Source organism: Trichoplusia ni, chromosome 4 (genome assembly GCF_003590095.1).
Source record: "Trichoplusia ni isolate ovarian cell line Hi5 chromosome 4, tn1, whole genome shotgun sequence".
Classification (NCBI taxonomy): Eukaryota; Metazoa; Arthropoda; class Insecta; order Lepidoptera; family Noctuidae; genus Trichoplusia; species Trichoplusia ni.
In genome coordinates, this window is record NC_039481.1 from 18,220,662 (window position 1) to 18,244,145 (window position 23,484).

The 23,484-nt window shown below is 37.8% G+C and overlaps 2 protein-coding genes and 1 long non-coding RNA gene across 8 annotated transcripts; 2 read left to right on the forward strand and 1 right to left on the reverse strand.

The window, feature by feature from the left end:
• Positions 1–1,625: 1,625 nt before the first annotated feature.
• On the forward strand, positions 1,626–9,573 carry LOC113493399 (solute carrier family 22 member 6-like). Its single transcript, XM_026871372.1, has 11 exons — positions 1,626–1,802; positions 4,061–4,222; positions 4,581–4,743; positions 6,320–6,441; positions 6,759–7,003; positions 7,416–7,549; positions 7,775–7,895; positions 8,251–8,346; positions 8,592–8,782; positions 9,082–9,209; positions 9,301–9,573. The coding sequence occupies exons 1-11, from the start codon at positions 1,739–1,741 to the stop codon at positions 9,426–9,428; spliced, it is 1,554 nt and encodes a 517-aa protein (XP_026727173.1). The 5' UTR covers positions 1,626–1,738; the 3' UTR covers positions 9,429–9,573.
• A 74-nt stretch (positions 9,574–9,647) lies between these two features.
• LOC113493400 (phosphopantothenate--cysteine ligase) lies at positions 9,648–21,013 on the forward strand. 6 transcript variants are annotated; one of them, XR_003400560.1, is made up of 8 exons: positions 9,648–9,870; positions 13,192–13,351; positions 15,826–16,054; positions 16,448–16,662; positions 16,853–17,038; positions 17,159–17,261; positions 17,363–19,429; positions 19,919–21,013. XR_003400560.1 is itself a non-coding variant. In XM_026871374.1 (8 exons), exons 2-7 carry the CDS (start codon positions 13,220–13,222, stop codon positions 17,464–17,466), a joined length of 969 nt encoding a protein of 322 aa, XP_026727175.1. In that variant the 5' UTR covers positions 9,648–9,870; positions 13,192–13,219; the 3' UTR covers positions 17,467–17,502; positions 17,603–19,899. The 6 variants fall into 6 exon arrangements, 4 of the variants coding, with proteins under 4 accessions (XP_026727175.1, XP_026727174.1, XP_026727176.1 ...); XR_003400561.1 differs by having other exon boundaries at positions 17,363–17,529; XM_026871374.1 differs by lacking the exon at positions 19,919–21,013 and having other exon boundaries at positions 17,363–17,502; positions 17,603–19,899.
• On the reverse strand, positions 9,777–10,096 carry LOC113493401. The gene is made up of 2 exons (XR_003400562.1): positions 10,029–10,096; positions 9,777–9,939 (listed from the first exon to the last, which is right to left on the reverse strand). It is a non-coding gene; the product is annotated as an uncharacterized LOC113493401 (long non-coding RNA).
• Positions 21,014–23,484: the final 2,471 nt, after the last annotated feature.

The following is a 23,484-nucleotide window of genomic DNA, read 5'->3' on the forward strand; positions in this document are numbered from 1 at the left end:
TATAAAAGAAAGAAAGTAAAGATTTTCTAAGGTCAATATTACACTGGACTATATCCTAATTTTCGAACCCTCTATAAAACCTTTTCTTCATAGGGCATTGATTTATAATCAAGTTCATGTCTTTTGCAATAAATTATTTGATTGTAAAAGTCTAAGTGAAGTAATTACTTCAAACAAATTAACGTAAATTACTATTGTGAAACCGCTGAAAGAAATCGTTGAATACTGAACGACGTGCGTGTGTACAGGACCTTGTACACAGACTTTCTGTGCAAGTGTTCACTATGGAGGTATCCTGAAAGGCTGAAACATTATGTACTGAAGTACTTCATTTCAACGAATAGTCTTTGCGAGTAATATAGTACAAGTGTTTATTAGTTATTTAGTTCTGATCAAATTAATTAATAAAAATATCTGAATAATATTTCGTCTGATTGAGTAAATGCTTAATGTCAAAAGTATTGTTATAGGTACCTATTAGACATCTGAGTATTTTGTGCGTGTGTGTGTATGTGCTTTTTTATGTAATTTCATATGGTGCAGTGTTTTTATCAGGGTATCGACGATCATCAAAAATACCTAGTTTAATAGAATAAGTAACTACTAACATTAATTTTCGTTATTTATCTATTTTTTTTCTAAACTTGGAAAATAGGTAAACAGAATAAACTTTCTGTTACTAATCTAATGATAGGAGAAAGATGCATTGAATATTATGAATATGTTATATATATAATATTCAATTTATTTACAATAACAAGTACTAAACTAAGTAACAACACTATAAACAAGTACTAAACAATTTAATTATTAAAAAAAACTTGGCCGCTTCTGCGCAATTAATTAATAAAAATTCTCAATTACTAAAAGATAAAAATAAGTTGATAATTTTTGCAGCGTGTCTCTTAAGAAATTACACAAGAAAACACTGAAGGATTTTCTCTATGCTGCGCTATCCTAGGTAGATACAATGAAAAAATATGACAATTTTATGAAGAATGTATATCTACCTAATTTCAGTAAAATGACATCGACGTCAGTGTGTACAGTCATGAATAATTACGATAATATAAATGGCACGTTAATTAGACACTCGCTGCGAACACAAAAGAAAGAAAGTGCACTGCAATGTTTTTGATTTTGTATAGTTTTAAATAACTTTTGATAAAACATTTCCCAATGAACTGACTTTTTGCGCGGGAAACTAAAACTCGTTGACAGTTTAGTTTTTTTTTTAAGTTAATTGAGTATTTGGTCATGATCAGTTGCTTATCAATTTTGACGAAAAACGAATTCTAATTTCGAATGAATTATTTAAAAAAGTTAATATAATATATAATTTAATACTCCTTGATTTAAATGATTAATATGAGAAGTTTTTGTTTGTAATTTATGTTTATGTTTGACCTGTGCCTAGGTCTTACGAAGTAGATTACCTGACGAAGACTAAAGTTGGCTGCGTCGATGCTAACTCGCGCGTTTGAGTAAGTTATAGCGAATGTTAATAACATTTACTTAGGTACCGATAATTATCGTTCGCGACTCAGAAACGTCATATCGTTGTAGATATCTAAATATTTATAATACGCTCGATTTTCATACAATTAATCTTAATGTGGCGCCCACCGTGTCAACACATTGGGTTCCAACAAATATTTTTAGTTTTTAATAAATTATACTAGAATTAAGAATTAATAAATTTACATTTTGTTAAATTAAATTATTAAAAGTGATAAAAATGGCGGATAAAAGTAACAAGTTTGATGGGAAATTACCTTTCGAGGCGGCTATCGACAAAGCAGGTATGTGACACTGTTTTTTTTTAATTTGTTCTTTCTAAGCTTAAATTCTAAGTGTAAATTGTTTTTCACTGAACATTCGATTCGATAGCGCGAAAATTCAAATGGAAGTCAGTTTTTTATAAACGGCAGTAAGGAATTTTTTCCTTGTGTCGCAGGGGGTTTCAAAAACATAGAAATCACATGCACAAATACCCCCGTTTTGAATCGTCGCTAAGTTTTATGCTTCGGCACTGGCACGTTACTTAAAGGTATAAAGCAGACCTCAAAGGTTACATGTTCTGGGACAGTTTTCAAGGATTGGATTAAGACCAATTAGTTCCGTGTCAATGGAGGTATAAGTAATACTTACATCATATCAGACATTTTTTATTAAAAAAAAAAGGTTCGTCATCAGTTTTGTTTTTATCGACTTTAGTAGAATTAGTTACCTATATCTTAGTAGGTACGTACATTCATTATAATTGATATTTTGATTAAAACAGAGGTATTTGTGAACAAGCACTTTAAAAACATTTTTCCAACGAACCTTGTGACGCGACTACAACTACTAAAAAAAAATAGGTATTTTCTTTAAAAAGGAGTAACTTCAATTTCGTCCTATAATTGAAAAAATCTAGAGTCGTTAATTATATACACGACAACTTTCTATACATTTTTGAAGTTCTTTAAGTTTTTGCGCAGGACAATCATTGCTTCATTCCGATGGGCATTTGAATTTGAGATTTGGGCTGTGTGAAATTTAAAAACAGTTTTAACTAATACGTCCAAATGATCCTAAACTTGTAGATACTATTTTAGATCATTAGCTTTATTTAGTAAGTAGGTAGTTAGTATAGTAACAGTACCTAATCGAAAATTTATTCGGTTTTTGTAAAGATAAACAGTCGTATATTTTTGTACAGTAACTTCCTTTTAATAAAATGTTATCTTATCAACTGAATATATAATTATTTAATACAATTTATTTGTTGACAAGTGAATGCGACGTGTCGAAGTCGGTATTTTTGGGTAAATAAATATCCCATGTTGCTTACAAATAACGAGTTTTGTATTAGTAAAATAGTTTTCAAAATTAGTTCAGCAATTATAAAATCACAAACTCATAAACTTTACGTTTATGAATTATTATATTGACATAGGGAAGTACCTACCTAGTGTAATCTTAAAAAAAATATTTTTAAAATAACCAAATCACGATAAACACTTATCTTATGTTAATATTGTAATCAATTGAAAATCAAGATCAAGTGTTTGGGAATGATGTGTAGTCACATATTACACATTACTTATGACGAGCAACGGAACGTGATTAAAAAGTATTTAGATTGCGAAGATTGTGATCAACACGTTGGGTTTTTGTAAATACACGTGTTTAATACATTCAAGTGTAGAATAATGTTACATTTCGAAAGCGAGAATATGGACAACTAAGCTTCGAGAACGTCAAGTCTAACTTTAAAAAGGCCGCTTGCTAAGAAACAAATATAAATGCTTTTAACTGGTGTGATATACCTACTAATCTTACATGAATTTCTCGAAACTACAAAAACGTAGGTACGTATTTTGTATCTGATCGTAGTAAGTACTCACTTAATCATTGCTTCAAATTATCTGTAACATTTCTAGACGTGGGGTAAACAATATACACAATGGTTTAATCCTAATTAGATTCACGTTATCATAAAGCTAGACGAACTGAGTATATGTTAGAGCTATCTGATAGTAGGATCGCGACCTTTTTGGGCTTAGTTAAAGCGTACGCGAGACCCGCCACGCAGGCAGATCTCAACTATATCGAAATATAGATATTGTTATTAATAGAGGTCTTTATGAGTCTGGAGACACAAGTCAAAGACCTCTGTGTGAGCTCATTGTTCCACTATTCTTGTTACCTATCAAATAGTATTGGTGGAAGAAATGAGAAAGGAAAGCGTGATGATTTGTAGAAAATTTTGGAAGAAGAAATCACATTTCAAAATATGGATAGGTTTATGTACTTTATATGGACAGGGTTTCACACTTTTAACCCGGTGTTGGGTACAAGGCAAATGTCATCACTCGTTTGCTCCCAGTGCAATAAAATTTCTTACTATATGTATATGGCAGTAAGTTTGTTCTTTTATCGAATTATGGAAAGATATCATATTAAGCTATCGCCGTCCACTGCAAGGCCTTCCAAACCCTCAGTCTTACTCTTAACATTTTTATTTTCTCTGTCATTTTGCATCTCAACATCGTCTATTTGGTTTCGTTCCCAGGCTATGGCTTGTACAGCCACATCATGACAGGCTTGACGGGCATCACGATCATCTCCTTCGTCTGCATCGTCTTCTCCAGCACCATCATTGTGCCGACCAGCGCCTGTGAGTTGGGCACCACCAGCAGCCAGCAGGGTCTGCTTGCTGCAGGACCTGTTGTTGGTAAGATTAGTCATTAGAAATTATAATCACACTTCATCTTGATACGTGGAAATCAGTGCTTGATAACATTGAAAAAACGCTATTTTTCTTTTCACTGATGAAATTTTGACGATAAATAAAAATATATCAAGCTTAATAAACAATATATCTTAGCTGAAACAAAGATTACATTTAGCTATGAGGGTATAAAGATTAAAAACCTGCCTCTTTTCCATCTATGTGGGTTGTCTTATTTTTGTCTCTATAATTGCCAGTGATCATCAATCAAAACTCTACCATTTGTTTTTCTTTGTATAGTCTTTAAAACTCTCTCTAAAACTCTACTATGAAATATTTTAAAATTCCATTATCTTCCCAGGGTCTCTGCTAGGTGGGATCTTATGGGGCTACCAGGCGGACACTCGCGGCAGACGTAAGATGCTGTTGGTGTCCCTGTGCGGAGGAATCATCGTCAACCTCATCGCCAGTATCTCCGTCAACTGGATCATGCTCATGATCTTCCAGTTCATTGCTGCTTTGTTGTAAGTATCTATCTATCTTACTATCTCTCTCTTCTTCTTGGTATGGTTGATTTACAGAGTTCAGGGTTAAACTACTAGATGTTGGCATTTGAGGTTTTATGCAATACGGTTTTCTTCAAAAGTCTACGAGCACTTTCTAATGCAGGACTGCTGGCGAAAGGAAAATATTGTCAAAGAACAAGAATAATGCGTCCTATCGCTTTGATAAAAACTCCTTGAAGTGATTTTGTTTTAATTTTTGGTGACCAAATTTAGAATTCCTGCAAAAGCTATACGACTGTATCGTACATGTTAGTGCGTGGGTGTTATCAATTGAGATACATAAATGCCCTCCCGCGATTAAAAGTAATCAGTTTCGGTGATAAAAGCTAATTAGTACTTAGTGAAACAATCAGATTTAGGAAGATAAAGCTCCCACTTGGTCCGGATTCCGGTAGTAGGTTTCCTAATGAGCCTTAAAAAAAAAATCTTGTTCCTACGGAAAGTTTATCTCTTGTGAAACTCGAGCCAGCCATGCGGGAACTTTTCCAGATTGTTTAACGAACTATCTTTAACTTCTCAAAGATTAAAACTAAATAGAACCTATATATTAGGATTACATGTTTCAAGTGAAAGAAGAGGGAAATTGGGATGTCTGAAATAATAAGATACAAGAAGAAACAACTTCAAATCTCTACCAAGCATTTAAACTAACCATTTTGTTTTATGCTTGAATATTTCACACTCAAATGATATCTCGAAAAAAACTACTCACTAAAAAGATCTAAGCGAAGATTATGTTTATGGTGGTACTTAAAATGTTATTCCTTAATATCTACCCTATCTAATCACTTGTCCACTTAAATATTGACTTCCCAATAAAATTTGTTTATAATCACAATTAACATTATCTATACTACTCACTGCTGTAAAGAAATAAGTCACGCTTGTAACGTGTTTCACATGTCGTGTGTTACACATTTTATTGATAAAAAAGTTAGGCGGGTAGTAAAAATAAATATATGAAAAACTTTTCCCTAAATTTTGATTCCCATCTAAAACTATTTAGCCATGCCTTTGGAAACGCTGAAAACAATGATTATTTAAACTATCACACCTTTGGACTTCACGGATAGCCGAGTGGTATAGTCGTACATTCCATCCCGGCGTAGGACAAGCATTTGTTGAGTCTGGTTGATTGTTTGTGAAAGCCCTTAGGATTAGTTTAAAACAAAAGAAAAGATAAAGAATCAGAATTGAATTCCTATTCATAAGAATATAATAGTTTAGAACTTGTGTTAAAAATAATTTGCGGAAGCAGAACCGTAAATGCATGTGTACATTTCTTAAAATATGTATATGTGTTAGTTCCTGAAATTAGACCGATATTAATTAAGTAATAACTTAATGGATGTATTAAGTTATTACCTACAGACAAAAAATGACAGCGCTAATTGTATTGCCGATGACTTTTGAGAAGTGGCGAAGGATCGGGTAAAGTGGCGCTCTCTCGTATCAATGGCTAAGACACAATTTGGGTCGCTGAGCCAACGGAGTAAGTAAGAAATGTATTAATCATGTATTACATATGTTTTAGCGCTTCAGGTTTATACTCCATGTCGATGTCTCTGCTGAGTGAGAGCGTGCCCATGGGGAAGCGGAACCTCGTAGTTCTACTCGTATCCAGCATCTTCCTGCTCTCACAGGGACTTATGGCAGGTGAGCAATCCAGTCGATATCTAATACCCAAATAATATCAACTAACAACTATCAAATATATTATGGTATGCAATAAAAGGCTGATACTGATATTATTTTATAGAAGATAGATACACAATGTGATTTGACATCGTCATTTAGAATATTTATTTCTAGTGTAGATAGTAAACAACGAAAGCTTTTTTAGTAGTCTTCAATTTAGAACTGATTTCAAAATGTCAATTCTGCTTGTGCAAGGAGTGGTATATTGGCTAAAATCTCTTTCGAAGTCCTCCTGAAGATTGATAAGTAAATGATCAAATACCTTTATTTCCCAGCGCTCGCCATCCCAATCATCCCTCTATCTTTCTCTTACTACCTCCCCGCCCTTGGCATCTACTGGAACTCCTGGCGAACCCTGCTGGTGGTGTACTCCTCGCCCAGCATCATCACCCTCATCTGGATGTACCTGATGCAGGAGAGCCCCAAGTTCATGGTAGTCAAGGGACGCGAGCTGGAAGCCCTAGAGATCTTGAGAGTCATTCACAGAGTTAATAACTTCCGATCGAAGGAGGAGTTTGGGGTAAGACTTATAATAAAACTCTACAGAAAAGCATACCTGATTTATATTTTAGCTTCGATGATTAACGAAAGTTATTCTAAGATGTTGAAGTTAATCATATACGTTTTCATTCAGAAGCCGAACCTCTCTGACAGAATTCAGTATAGGTAGTTGAAATACAGAGAAATAATATATTCTCTTTCGTATCAAACTCTCTGACAAGAGTCAGAGAGTTTGAGGAAAGAATATTGTTTACTTTAATCAATGTAGTATCTACGTTTACGAAAACGAATAATTAAATGCTTATTAGAGGTATAGAACTTGCATCTGGTGTCATCAATAGTGACAAGAGAGTATAGGTTTACTCCACGTAAACCTGTACGCTCTTCTCAAAAACTAACTCCATTTTTACCTTGACCTATTTCTCTTCCAGGTTCTCGGCTTACTTCAAGAACCTGGCCAGCAAGCAGAGGCTGGAGCGTCCGTTAAAGAACAGGTCGGGCCGCTGTTCAGGATGCCTCTTCTTAAATACACCATTATCATGACTACACTCTTTGTTATAAACCAGTAAGTATCTTTCTGTAAAGCAATTAAACGATAAGGGTAGGGAAAATGAATTCACATAACATGACAGTTGTATATTCATTCACAGATGGCTTAATCTCGTTGAAACGTGCCTTCTTGTCTAAAATTTTGTATGATCGTGTATCAGGACTGCAATTTTGTTTATTCGAAATTACCCACTCTTCACTTCATTAAAATGAAATTTAAAACAATGCATCGTTTTTCCAGAACTGGAGCATTCCTTGTATGGCTGCCGACCATCGCCGACCAGTTCGTGCGAATCCTACAAACCGGAGAGAACTCCGACCTCAATATGTGCCAGATCATCAATACTGAGAGTCAAGTCGACGTAAGTTTTTTTCAGTATTTAGTCTTAATATGCTTAAATGACTTCACGGATAGCCGATTGATGGGCATCAAAAGACTCACTTGGCACAACGTACCTTGGTTTCGATCCCCGCGTAGTTGAAACGTTTGTGTGATTTGTGCATATAACTTGAATGTTTGTGGACACAAGGATTCTTTTTTTTTTAAGACATTACCATATTCCTCTTAACCCCATTCTTTTCTGTACACTTAAAAAAGGCTTCCTTCCTTAACAAATATCTTAGACTTAGTCCAATTAACGGCAGCTTCAAATTCGATAAACTTTGCTTACCTTCCTTTGTAACTATATGGTATATAACCAGTATTTACATTTCTAGGAGTCAGCGACGCCATGTTCTTTGAACGTGACTTCTCTCCTCATAGTGCTGGGTGTTGGAGCTATGCAGTCTGTGTGCAACATCGTCATCAGTATTGTAAGTAAACCAAATAGATTAATAATTTCATTCATTATAACTTGTATCCTTGTATATTAATAGCCTATTTTTTTATGAAATATATGTTTAAACCGGTTATATCTAGTCCAACTCTTACATATGTGAAGACCCCAAGAACGTCAAATCGCTTGCTCTGCAAATTATACTCAGAATAATGTACAATACAGGTAATATAGGTATTAGTGTTAATAAACAAATTTAAAGATTTCTGGTATTTGTCCCAGGTGGTGAACTGGGCTGGTCGTCGTAACATAGTGATGGTGGTGACGGCCCTGTGCGGAGTGAGCGGTCTCCTGGTGAACCTGGTCCCCAACGCCATCGGCAGCGCCGTGCTCTTCGGTATCCTCGTCATTGGAGTGATCGTCGTTGGATTGTACACGGCCATCACAGTCTCCCTGTTCCCTACACAACTTAGGTAAGCAAAAAGGAGAGGCTGCTCAAATTTTTAAAACTAGTGCTAAGCAAGGAAATTAAATCCTTTCTCCAAGAACACAATAAAGTAGTAGATTCTGAAAGAAAAATTGGACCTCCCATACATATTATGTCAGTCAGCTGAAGACACATGTAAGTTATTTCATCAGTGGCGTAAAATGTCTCTCTTGTCAGACTATCGGACAGACAAGGGAAATGAACAAGAGAAGGTCTGGAGTGGGAGGCTCTTGTCGAACTTTTGTCTTGATGATTGACTTAACTGTTAACTTTGATCTTTTCTAGGGCTTTGGCTATAGCTTTAGCGATGACTGGAGGACGTATCGGAACTTTTGCATCAATCCAGATCCTGAACCTGATGTTGGTCAACAGCTGTGATGCTGGCTTCTATCTGTTCTCATCGCTCTTTGCAAGTAAGGAACTAAGTTTAGACTAATCTTGGTACCTGATTTAAACGAAGTTACTATTATCCTTAATATTAAACCACTCTTTTTTACTTTTCAGTTTCGGCCATCGTCGCATCCTTCCTACCAGACGATCGGCGCACTAACGTTGCAGCTGTCGAATCTGCATCAATAAATAAGGAAGATGATCAAAATAATGAATTAGGGCTTAAAAATGCTGATGATTGATTAGAATCTGATATGTTTAGTGGTTTAAGTGTAAATATTATTAAATAGGATAACACAGGGTACCTACTAAGGTCTTGTCATAATTTAAGGTTATTAATTTATTAAAACTAATTTACTCAGTATTTTAATAAAACTAATTTATTAATTCTGTGTTTTAATGAAGATCTATGAGAATTAATGGGCTTAAAGCTAAAATAACATTAAGCGTTTACGAAGATAGTGTTACATTATGTCATTCGATTCTGACGCTTCGCTTTAGCTGTATTCGTAGACGCACCGCAAAGTGCCTGTCACACACAGTTATCAAAAGACGTCGTGATAAAAGGTGTCTATCAGTTGGAAGTGAAATTCCTAATTCTAAATTAAAAACATCGATCGCGCGATCGCGGGCGGCGGCTGAATCCTACGGAGCAACGTCCAAGGACACTTTAAGCATATAAAGGTGACAGCAACTCTTAATATTCCCGTCATGATCGTCGACGCCGCGTTGTGCCCGAACGCATTGATTTTTCTATAAACCGAGATAGTAAATATTGGTTAATGCTCGTTAATCAGTATAAGATGTCTGAGGGGTTAACGGTGTCGGCCGTATAAACATACCTTAGAGGACAGTGCGGACTAATTAAAAAACAAATGTTCAGTTTATGCCGTTCAGTACCCATAGTGCGAAGCAACGGAAAGTAACATTCGAACTTAAAAAAATAACGTAATAAATATAAAAAAAAATTGTGTGACAAGGTACGTAGATAATTAACTGGTATCACAGATGTGAATAAAAAAACGAATATTATAATATTTTAGCTTTTAATTATTATTGGATAATGAATATAGTTTCAATCTGTTGTATCAACTGTCGTAAATCAAATCAGTTTGGAGATTATAAGTGTTTTGATTATATTGTGAAGTGAAATATGATAAGATTACCAATATTAATCCAATAAGAATCAGATAACCCACAGGTTAAGATTTGTCAATAGAAGTGAGTCATTAGAGCTTAGGTGCACAATACCTAAATTAAAGTAAAAGATAAAATTATAATACATTTTTTTCTTTGACTCAAATAATTTAATTAATATTATTCTTTGCTACCTCTGTCCAATAACATTATTTGTGTTATTCCTTAACATACAAATATTGTTCCACCAGCTGTTACATGAATATCCAGTAAAGCCAGTTCAATTCAAGGGCTTTTTACAATTTAATATTTAGGTAATCATAATACTTACTCCATATACTTATTGCTTTAGATTCTATTTAAATTTTAAAAAAATGCAGTTGTTGTGTGATAACAATGCTTGAAAAATAAATTATAGATGTTCGAGCTTAACATGTCATACACTCTGTAAAAAAGTAAGAAAACATGGTCTATTTTAATATGTATTTATATATTGTTTATAATACATCTTGCATTTGAAAATATGTACATAGGCAGATTTAATGCCTGGCATTCCCTACCAGCCAACCAGAGATAACAATATGTAGGTGCATTGGAAATATCTGATAAAAAATACTAAATTATGCTATTAATACATACACACAGCACTTATAAAATTGCTAGGAAAAAGTAATATACACAGCATATAATACAAAGACATACTTAATATAATAATATGTAGTATGTAACTCAACAAAATCATTAATTCTTAAATATTTTGGCAGAAACAACTATGATTGTCATATTCATCATCATCTGCCTAGCCTTTTCTCAACTATGTTGGGGTCGGCTACCAGTCCAACCCGTTTCAGCTGAGTACCAGTGCTTTACAAGGAGCGACGGCCTATCCAACCTCCTCAACCCAGTTACCTTGGTTAGACTGGCTGTCAGACTTTTCAAGCTTCTGAATACCTGTCGAACGACTGTCAAAGATGTAGGAATAACAGCCGGGACCCACAATTTAACGTGCCTTCCGAAACACTTAGGAACTCGTTATGACAAAGATGGTCACCCATCTACGGACCAACCGCGTCAAGCATAGCTTAACCTGTGATCGTTTCACTTATGCGGTTATAGCTTAGCCACAAGCTCCTCATGATTGTCAAATTATGCATAAACACTTTATTATTTAAATATAAAATGCTGTACACTGGTCAAAGATGAACATTCTGAACAGTAGGCCGGTTGTATAATCTTAATTCAATTTAAAAAAAACAATCACTTCAGAACAATGGTCTGTTCGAGACTACATTGTTCCTTTTTTGAGCTAACTCGCTGTGATTGTTTTAATGGTAAACATTGTTTCAAGATTACAAATACATAATATTATGTTACAAAGGACCAAAGCAATGTAACCAATTTTGAGAGTATTTTAATTACATATTATTATTGAATTTGAACTAGTAATCAATCTCACTGCTGTACTCAAATCCCATGATTTCAATTGACGTACTTAGCTTCAAACACGAAGACAATTTAATTTACAACTAATCGGCTCGACCGATTTTGATAAAATTTAAATGAAGTGACACTTAAAAACATAGGTTCATTTTTAATCTCTGAATTATTTTTCCTCTATTATGTATGTGTTATAACATTTAATAAATCAAGATATATAAATATGGAACAAACTAGAATCAATTGTTTGTACAATATGAAGACTTACAAGATATAAGCTTCAGCGGTATCAAGTATCAAATGATCCATTTTCAAATTTAGGTAATCCTATTACCGTTGTACACAAACTAGGTGTGCAGCGGACTAAAAAGGTTACTCAAAGCAGTTTCGTTGCAGTTTATAGTTATATTCTACTGATAGTATATTTATCAAAACCTTTAAATCATAAACAGGTTTAGTTTAATAGTTTGTGGCATTATTAGGGTTATTTTAAGGCCTACTGAAAAGATCAAAGAAGTTCTTTTAATATATTTTTTTGTTATTTTTATCGTGTGAGTGTGTCACTCAGTGTATAAAAGAAAATAACATCAAAAAAGTGTGGATGGGTCAGCTAGGATTTAATATCATCTTGGCTGTGGAACCGTGAACGCGCAATACACGGCGTACAGCGGCATCTCTCTCCCACACCTGCAATAATATTATTTTATGACGTGGTAGGCCCCCAGAACTTCTTAGTAAAAGGTAATGTTTTATTTAATATAATTACTGTATCATTATAGACAGTTACCATATACTAGATGGCTATGATTAGAGTCTAGTACACGGAACAAAAAATGTCTTGACAGCCCTGTTAGTAGCCACAATGACAATGTTTCTATGTGACTCATGGGACAAGGAATAATAGACTTACATTTTCATTTGAAAAAAATAACAGATCAATACCAAATATACTGGCAGGTAATTTATGGTCAATGTATTTTTAGATCCGCTATTGCGTCGGCCATAGCCTCATAAACGATGTACGAATTTTTGTGTTAATATTGATTAATTCTCCTCAAAACAGAATTCCCAAAATTATATGGAACTTGTGCTATCCGCGGCTAATGTTATAAAAACCGGCCAAGTGCGAGCCGAACTCGTGATATAGAGGGTTCCGTACAAATAGGCTTAAGATAAAAAATCGGTTGGGTGACAAATATATTAATTTATTTATCACTCACCAACAAATTTATGACTGTAACAAACATTGCTTAACCTCTTTTTCTTTAGAATTGATTATCTGTGAAAATTATAACCGTTTTGCTATCACGTTTTTTGAGCTACAGCCTGGAGACGAAAGGACGTACGAACCGATAGAAGGACCGACAGAACGACGGACAGCAATAACATACTCTTTGCATAAGAAATGATTCAGGTTTTTATTGTCCCCAGCCTTACGTGCCAGGATCAGGCCAGTAACATGGCGACCGGTACCTGGGAGGAGTTCTTCGCCCTGCACCTTCCTCCACCAGACTTCGAAGACAATCGCTCTCTTCTCAAGGAGTTTTGTGAGAGACACGACCAATACGGAAATAAAATCGTTCTTGTAACGGTAAGTTTTTGTAAATCAGAGAGGTGACTGCTTTATAGAAAGAATTGAGTTTTGTTTCAATCGAATTAATAACGGTCATCGAATTAGGACTCTGGAACGCTTTCACTAATTCATGCATTGTGAGTTGGAGCTAAAATCCACCAACTGACGGCGGTGATAAGACTGAATCGCTTCTCAGTTTAAGAGTACAATTTTAAGATCTTATTAGATTATACTCAACAAGATTGTTGATTACCGAGGTCAAAAATTAAATACCCCACAACTTTAAAAACGTTTTTGGCAAACGTCTCTAAAAACACTCGCTTAAAATTCACCATTGATAAAACAAACCAATTTGAAATCGCTCAGTTCTTTCCCGAAAGAACTGAGCTCCCGAGCTATGATGCCACAGACAGACAGACAGACACGTCAAACTTATAACCCTATTTATTTGATTAATTAAAATACTTCTGATGCAATATAAATAAGAATTTAAATATCAAAACGTAAGAAACTTTACTAATAAGTAGTGTAGAGCACATGTGGCATGAAATACGTCATAATGGTGTCCAAGGACTCGAAATTGTAGTAAAAATCATAAAGTAGGTGTTTTACTGCTATAGTACGTGATTGCTTCTAATTTCCTGCCTACGACTTAAAAATAGAGGTCAAGGCTCCTTAAGTGTTCTTAAAAAGGTTTGGAGAAAGAAGGGCGGAGTACAATCGGTACCAACTAAAGCCAGCTCAAAAAAGAGATTTAAAAAATATATCCTCCTACAGAATAAATATTTTCATATTAACACAAAGCAATCGGATTTGTAAGGCTCTTCAATACGGACATAAAGAAAAACGGCAAAAAAATCTGATCAACAATAGATATTATTAAACAATTATCACTCTATAAATCGTATTTTGTCCATCGACCATCGTTACTGAAAGTACATGTTAAAAACTTGAATATCGTTCGGTAGACCTACCCTATAGTTAAAATGTGTTCGTAACATTAATTTCGGCCTGTCACATCCACTGCAGTAAAGACATTCAGGTCAAGGACTAACTTTATGCCTATCACATTGAACACGATGTTTTCAGACCGTCATAATGCCTAAGTATATTGCTTTAGTTCAACAGCCGCTTTATAGTACCTACATATATTATGTATACTCATATTAGGTCATGTATTTTTGTATATCTACGGCCATCAAATACGAAGGATGCTACATGTAGTATAAAAATTACTCAGAATCAATTTTATTTTGATTCATAATAACGTTACATTATAGATAACATTATAAATTAAATCATTCAAATCGGACCAGCAGTTCCTAAGATTAGTCGGTTCAAACAAACAATTAGTATAGAGATGCAAGTAACTGTGTATTTCTGTGTGTGTAAACCGATTTAAATTAAAAAAAAAGTATGTAATAACGACAGTAAGTAAAAAGTCCCGGCTGTTATTTATACATCTTTGACAGTCGTTACGTTTGCTTTGAAACTAGGAAGTCTGACAACCAGTCTTCTAATCAGAACCAGTCTTCGAGTATAAGGAGTATCGTGTTGCCCATGTAACTGTTGAGGTGAATAAGCAGTCGTCTTTATAAAACACTGATACTTAGTTGCATCCGTTTAGAATGGAAGCCAACCCCGGTATACTTGAAAAAACGCTAGGCTGGTGACTTAGGGAAGCGTCGACCTTAAAAATGATCGATAATCTGCCGTTTGCCGCAATAATCAAAATACACCCAAGACAAAAATCTAGCAATACTATACGTGAGCAGAACTATACACTTTTATCTCGCAGTCTTACGTATTCATGAATCTCTGATTACAAGATAAATACATCCCATTCGTACAATATCGTATCTTCAGTCCAAAGTCCAGAATGGTACGATACTGTTCAGTTGTAGGTAATGCGGTGTTCTCACAAGTGGGTTAATCATATTAAAGTAGGTAACGTGATAATGTTCCTAGATGTTTTATTACGGTACTCGTTTACAGTGTTTATTACATTGTAGTTAAAATAGTTTGATAATGTTTACTTAACAGGCAAATGTTTGTAAATTCGCTTTTTTATTATAGATCATGCAAACAGTCAGAAATGCCTTTCGTGGGCCCATTAAACGGTGAAAGCAATTTATGTGTTCTATGAAAAAATGGTAGGAGTTTTGCCTACAGATGCAATTCAGTAGTCAAAAAAAGTACCTGATAGAGGAAAGATTACTTTGCCATAATCTCAATGCGCTGATATTTCAGAACCGTATCCTTAATTGCCATCACAGAATTTGTTTTTCTCCACTCTGAATTATACATACAGCGTGGCCCTACAATGGTGACAACAATAATGTCACCACGCTTTATATTTGCGCTGTACATTCGCTGCGCTGCGATGCGCTGTATATTCAACCATAGCAGACCCATTTGCATTAATTTCAAATAATACTTGACTCTATAAGATTTTTGTTTATAAAAGTTATTGAGAGAAATCTGGTTTCCAGTCTGGGGGCACGACAGTCCCCCTGGAGCACAACACGGTCCGCTTCGTGGACAACTTCAGCGCGGGTACGCGGGGCTCGTCATCCGCGGAGTACTTCCTGGAGCAGGGCTACGCGGTCATCTTCATGCATCGCCAGAAGTCGCTGGAGCCCTTCACCAGGCACTTCACTGGGCAGAAGCTGCTTGACATGCTCGAGATTCAAGATCGAGGACCGAACACTTCTATTTCAGGTAAGTTGTATTATTAACATGTAGTCCTATTTATCTCGGTGTGCGTTTAATTTGATCTCCGTTTTTTTTAGGACAGTTTTCACAGACAGATTTAATGAAAGCAGATTATATTAGTATTTAAACTAGTCTTATAACAGCAACGGCTGAAATGTTAATGGCTTTTTGCTTAACATTTTTATCAACAGTGTTCTTGGTGCCATAAATTTTTACCTTATTTCGTATTTTAACCATATTTCATCAAAGTTTGCGAATTCGCCATCCTTTTCCAATTAGCAGTGAGTTTATATTGGCAATACAATCGAAAGAATTCCTTAAGAGCGCATGAATTTGCAATGCACATTTGTCCAACCTTGCCTAAAACACAAGCCCCTTATGTCTGGTCTTCGTCCTCAGTGAAGCCGGACAGTGTGGACGTGCTAGCGCCGATCCTGCTCCGCTACAAGGCGGCGCACGCGGCCGGCGCCATCTTGCACGTGTCCTTCACCACCGTGTCCGAGTACTTCTGGTTGTTGCGAGCTGCTTGCGAGTGTCTCGCCAACCTGGGCGCGAGAGCCATGCTGTACCTCGCTGCGGCTGTCTCCGACTTCTATATACCTAAGGATCGAGTGGTAAGCCGGAATAAAAGATTTGTTAGGAATCCAAAACGGGGTTTCGTTATTTAGTAACTTTTTTTAGATGGCATAAAATCATATTTTAGCCTAACATATTCTTTAGGCAACAGTAATTTTCAAAACAAGTTTTCCCCCATTCAAATTCGATTTTCAGTTTCTTTTGAAACCTGTGTGATTGCGTCCATAGCCGACTCATAAGATGCAGTCAGCGGGCGGCGCACCCATCATCCAGCTGCACCTGGTGCCCAAGATGCTGGCTCCACTGGTCAACCTGTGGGTGCCCGAAGCTTACGTGGTATCTTTCAAGCTCGAGACTGACGAGAACCTCCTCATTCCTAAGGCGAGATTGGCCTTGGAGAAGTACAAGCACAAGGTAGGAAAGAAACGGCTTTCAATTTTATTCCTTAGGGTATGCTTATTAAGATTGATTGTTCCGAAGCCTGTCGTTTACAAGTTTTTAATGCCTTATTAAATTGTCTTACCTCACTGTCAGATGGTGGTAGCTAACCTGCTACAGACGCGCCATCACCGAGTGATCCTCGTCTCACCGGACATCTCGCAGGAGATCGTGCTCACTAGGGAAGAAGTGCACGCAGGTGACGTATATCCGTCGTACTAGTAAATACCTCACAATATGATATCGATCAAGACGTAATTGGTGTCCCTTGACCATTTTCGTTGCTTTTTTGTTATGCAGGCGTGGACATCGAGTCGTCGATCGTGTGCGAGATCGTCCGGCTGCACGGCGTGCACATGCGGCAGGCGGGCGAGGCCGTGTCCCCGCCGCGCTCGCCGCGCTGATGCTCGCGCGCGCGCCGCCGCCTCTACCTCACCAAGGAGTAGGCGGCGCCGCTACACCTGCAGGTACTGCCCCCCACAGCCCTAGCTCAGCACCCTAGTAGCTGAGTACTGTCGCCGCCGCCTCTACCTCACCAAGGAGTAGGCGGCGCCGCTACACCTGCAGGTACTGCCCCCCACAGCCCTAGCTCAGCACCCTAGTAGCTGAGTACTGTCGCCGCCGCCTCTACCTCACCAAGGAGTAGGCGGCGCCGCTACACCTGCAGGTACTGCCCCCCACAGCCCTAGCTCAGCACCCTAGTAGCTGAGTACTGTCGCCGCCGCCTCTACCTCACCAAGGAGTAGGCGGCGCCGCTACACCTGCAGGTACTGCCCCCCACAGCCCTAGCTCAGCACCCTAGTAGCTGAGTACTGTCGCCGCCGCCTCTACCTCACCAAGGAGTAGGCGGCGCCGCTACACCTGCAGGTACTGCCCCCCACAGCCCTAGCTCAGCACCCTAGTAGCTGAGTACTGTCGCCGCCGCCTCTACCTCACCAAGGAGTAGGCGGCGCCGCTACACCTGCAGGTACTGCCCCCCACAGCCCTAGCTCAGCACCCTAGTAGCTGAGTACTGTCGCCGCCGCCTCTACCTCACCAAGGAGTAGGCGGCGCCGCTACACCTGCAGGTACTGCCCCCCACAGCCCTAGCTCAGCACCCTAGTAGCTGAGTACTGTCGCCGCCGCCTCTACCTCACCAAGGAGTAGGCGGCGCCGCTACACCTGCAGGTACTGCCCCCCACAGCCCTAGCTCAGCACCCTAGTAGCTGAGTACTGTCGCCGCCGCCTCTACCTCACCAAGGAGTAGGCGGCGCCGCTACACCTGCAGGTACTGCCCCCCACAGCCCTAGCTCAGCACCCTAGTAGCTGAGTACTGTCGCCGCCGCCTCTACCTCACCAAGGAGTAGGCGGCGCCGCTACACCTGCAGGTACTGCCCCCCACAGCCCTAGCTCAGCACCCTAGTAGCTGAGTACTGTCGCCGCCGCCTCTACCTCACCAAGGAGTAGGCGGCGCCGCTACACCTGCAGGTACTGCCCCCCACAGCCCTAGCTCAGCACCCTAGTAGCTGAGTACTGTCGCCGCCGCCTCTACCTCACCAAGGAGTAGGCGGCGCCGCTACACCTGCAGGTACTGCCCCCCACAGCCCTAGCTCAGCACCCTAGTAGCTGAGTACTGTCGCCGCCGCCTCTACCTCACCAAGGAGTAGGCGGCGCCGCTACACCTGCAGGTACTGCCCCCCACAGCCCTAGCTCAGCACCCTAGTAGCTGAGTACTGTCGCCGCCGCCTCTACCTCACCAAGGAGTAGGCGGCGCCGCTACACCTGCAGGTACTGCCCCCCACAGCCCTAGCTCAGCACCCTAGTAGCTGAGTACTGTCGCCGCCGCCTCTACCTCACCAAGGAGTAGGCGGCGCCGCTACACCTGCAGGTACTGCCCCCCACAGCCCTAGCTCAGCACCCTAGTAGCTGAGTACTGTCGCCGCCGCCTCTACCTCACCAAGGAGTAGGCGGCGCCGCTACACCTGCAGGTACTGCCCCCCACAGCCCTAGCTCAGCACCCTAGTAGCTGAGTACTGTCGCCGCCGCCTCTACCTCACCAAGGAGTAGGCGGCGCCGCTACACCTGCAGGTACTGCCCCCCACAGCCCTAGCTCAGCACCCTAGTAGCTGAGTACTGTCGCCGCCGCCTCTACCTCACCAAGGAGTAGGCGGCGCCGCTACACCTGCAGGTACTGCCCCCCACAGCCCTAGCTCAGCACCCTAGTAGCTGAGTACTGTCGCCGCCGCCTCTACCTCACCAAGGAGTAGGCGGCGCCGCTACACCTGCAGGTACTGCCCCCCACAGCCCTAGCTCAGCACCCTAGTAGCTGAGTACTGTCGCCGCCGCCTCTACCTCACCAAGGAGTAGGCGGCGCCGCTACACCTGCAGGTACTGCCCCCCACAGCCCTAGCTCAGCACCCTAGTAGCTGAGTACTACCGTAGATTGTAGTTCTAGTCTTTACAGCCCCCTGTAAATAAACTATGAGGTAACAATAAACTCATCAACTTTTTCCTTAAACTTACTAGACACATCCTCAGGTCGTTGATTGCAGTCCAGAACTCCACCGTCCCCGGCCCAAATTATACACAATCGCAACTAAGACATAAACTAAACATTCAGTCTCAAGTTCCCTCAAGTTGTCAGACGGCAGCCGGGCCCTTGCTAGTTTCCGAATGTCTGCCTTAAAAAAAGCTTACTGCTAGCCCCAAAGTCTTGCTAGTATATGGCCTGTCTAGGCGATTCATTTGTGCTATCAAATCTGGGGCTTAAATGTATATTACGCTCAAAAAAAAAATGCATAACATTTTTTGGAAAGAATTATGCAATAGATTTTCTTTTAATTGTTACTCAGTTACGATTTCTTTTCACATTTCCAGGCGCTTACGAGTAGTCAAGATTCTAGTTGACCTCATCCGGTTTTCTGAAAACTTATTTTGGTGTCTCTGTTTTTCATCCGGGACTACTAAGTGTCGTCTACCTAAGTGTCTGATTTGACTATTTTCTATGAACAATGGTGAACTATAAGTGAATATTTTCTATATCTAAAGTTATTAACTGAAATATCGATTATAAAAACTCATGTTACTATGTATGTTGAATCTATTTATGAGGTTTGTCGTAAATTTGTTGTCGTGAAGAATTGTTCCCGGTTAATCGATTAAATTATCGATTTTAAAATCGATAAAATCGTTTATTTCTTGTTTATATATGTTGTTTGTTGTAGATATTTCTGTCGATGTAATTGTCACTTTGTAACTAGTGTTTTGCTGCGTAGAAATGCGTAGCGTTATAATCCAATTTTATATCGATTTAAATTTTATCGATATAGTGTGTACTGTATAACACTGCAGAATAATTCTGCAAATAATGTATTATATCGACCTAAAATTGATGTTGTTCGTACTTTTCTATACAAATACATAACTCAAAAAAGCCCTTTTAAATATGTTTGTTAGAGCATTAAATATATTAAATATATTTTAATATTTCCAGCCTATAAATGTCCGACTGCTAAATAAAGAACTTTCGTCAGGCGTTGATAATGTCATAATAATAATTCAAAATTGATTATATATAAAGTAATCGGACTACTCTAGAGACCTTATTATGTCAACAAAAAGACAGATTTTTTCGTTATCGTAAAATGAATCTTGTTTACGTAAGCATAGAGTTCAATGACCGAGTATATCATATCATTTGATATGATACTGTGCCATAAGGTCAATGACAATTACATTAGGCCAACAGTCATCCTATGACGTAGTTATAATCATACCCTCTATCATTGTAATAAATAGACTACGACTTACGAAATTAAAAAATCCGGTATGACGTGTGTCAAATGTTGCCACATTAAAAAAATAATATGGGTTATTTTTGGTGTTGCCATTGTAGTTAAACTAAAAAAGTTTTTTATTCATTAATTTATTTAAACGTTGACGAACAATCCCTACTAATAATATACATGCGAAAGTAACTCTATCTGTCTGTTACGCTTTGACGTCTAAACCACTAAACTGATTTTAGAGAAATTTGGTACAGAGATAGAGTCGACCTTGAGAAAGAACATAGAATAGTTTTTATCCCGGACTTTTGAAGAGTTCTCTTGGAAACGCGATATAACCGACCTCGAAGCCAAGGGCGAAAAGCTAGTAGTACATAAGGCGGACTTAAACCCGCTTTATTTAAAGTTATGTGTTTGTATGAGAAAATTACAACAGTAGTTATTACCTCTCTATGTGCCCCAGTAGATCTTCTATAATAGATTTTATATGTCTATAACATTTAGTACTAAATATATAACTAAGTAATCTATGTGTGTGTAAGTATAATAGTCGTATAAATGACACATTCAGAGTATCTATCGAGAACTTCCAATAGATTTTTAAATGTATTATGCTCTTATAAAATATATCACTACTGTAACATTAGATTTTACTAATTGTATATTTATAGGCGGTCTGTTAACAAAATACTGTACATTTTTTATGGATTTTTTAGGTTGGTTTAAGGCGGGCCCTTGATGCGGTTCGATCTCCGATCAGACAAACGTTTCTGTGATCCACGAATGCTTGTTCAGAGTCTGTGTGTCTTGGGCATGTGACTTGTGAAACCACCTGCAACATAAGTATTAGATAACTTAGTGTGGGACTAGAATGAATTGCTGTTCGTTAGTCTCGCATAAACTCGAGAACGGCTGAACCGATTTGGGATTATTTTAGTACTGAAATATTCGTGAAAGTCCAGAGAAGGTTTAAAACAGCAAAAACATATGGAAACGTTGCAAAAATAAGTGCTTTGCTATCATCGACTGTTCGCCGGGACAACTAGTATGTTATAAAATTGCGTTATATTATTGTTTTCCTGGGCCCGCCTTAAACATCACGTTTTAGTACCAAAATTATCCGCTAGATGTCTCTACGCACTTATTGTGTTGCATAAATGTTTTGTTGGACAATGTTTTGGATATATAGAGTTTTATTAAATAGTTATTGATAATAATACTTAGTTAAATATTATGTTGTTTAGTAGGAGTTTTAGACGTTGAATATTTAAACAACGGTATTATTTGTGTGAGCAAAATTTTTATTTATAATTAATTAAAAACGATATAAATAATATTATATATTTTAAACAAGTAAAAAGTTTGGCTTAACGGGCTTTATCCACTATCCTAAATATACAATCCCTAATTAAAAAGAAATTAAGGACAGTGTGATAATGTCTTCAACCGCGGTACATACAAATACTTAAAAAATATGAAATTAGTGTTTATCCCTTCGGCATAAAGTCTATAATTACTTTTGATGTTTTTTAAAGTGGTTTTGTGTACCTAGTGAATAAGATTTAATGTTGTATGTATATATATAGTGTTTAAGCTTACGATCGATTTCTAACTAATGTACTCTTCAGGACCATGAATTTATAAGCAAAATGTAATATAACAAAATCGAGATTGCGATTAGTCGCAAAACGCTACGATTAATCGCAAAACACTGCGACAAATCGCAAAGTCGTATCGTAATTAAAGCCTTAGTTTCAAATGCCTTATTTCAGAACTCATTAGTGGTAGTAAGCGCATTTCTCATAGACTTTTAATGAAAATATTTTATGAAATTCTGTTATATGTTATAAATTGGGTATTTTATGTGATCTTAACTTTATCTTGTTTAAAGTATTCTTGTTGGAGAAGTTTTACATATCACATGCACACAATGGTCGCCTATACGTGTGTTGTTTGCAAACGTTTTTATTAATATTCTACAAATATTGAAAAGAAAATGGTATGTATAGGGTTTTATTTCGCCTTGAATTTAATAACTTGTGGTCAAATGATAGCTGTCAAAGCAAGACTTTTAACGCTGCGAAAGCGAGACCGTGCTATGGCAGACTATTGCCATCTCATTAGCAGATAGGTAACATTATTAAATGATGAAGCGGTATACTCACACGTATTTATCAGGATAGCCCGACTAGTTTCGCACACAACCGGAGTTCGCGAAACTAGTGGGGCCATCTCAAGAAATACGCGTGAGTAAACCGTTGCATTATTTAATAATGAAATCCTCGCACTCACAAGGTTAATATAAAAAAAAATGTAACATTTTTATTGAAGAGCTGTTGACGGTACTGGCATACATAAGTCTAATTGTCAGCCACTAGCTATTATTTATAGAGCTCGTTGTATCGTCATAACGCTCCAAAGAAAGAAGGAGGCATCAAGAGTTGGTTATTATCAATTTTATTTAAATTTAAATCTTTGATATAGAATAGAAACCCGAATATCGGCGGAAAGTGAAGGGATGGATTAAGGAATGTAATTTCTTATTATTTTCTAGTTTTAAATTAATTGATATTATTTAAAATTATCTGTTTTGTAACAAGCACTGATACTTATATCTTTATTAGGCTGTTGGGAAAGCGGTTCTCCAACTGGTTTTAT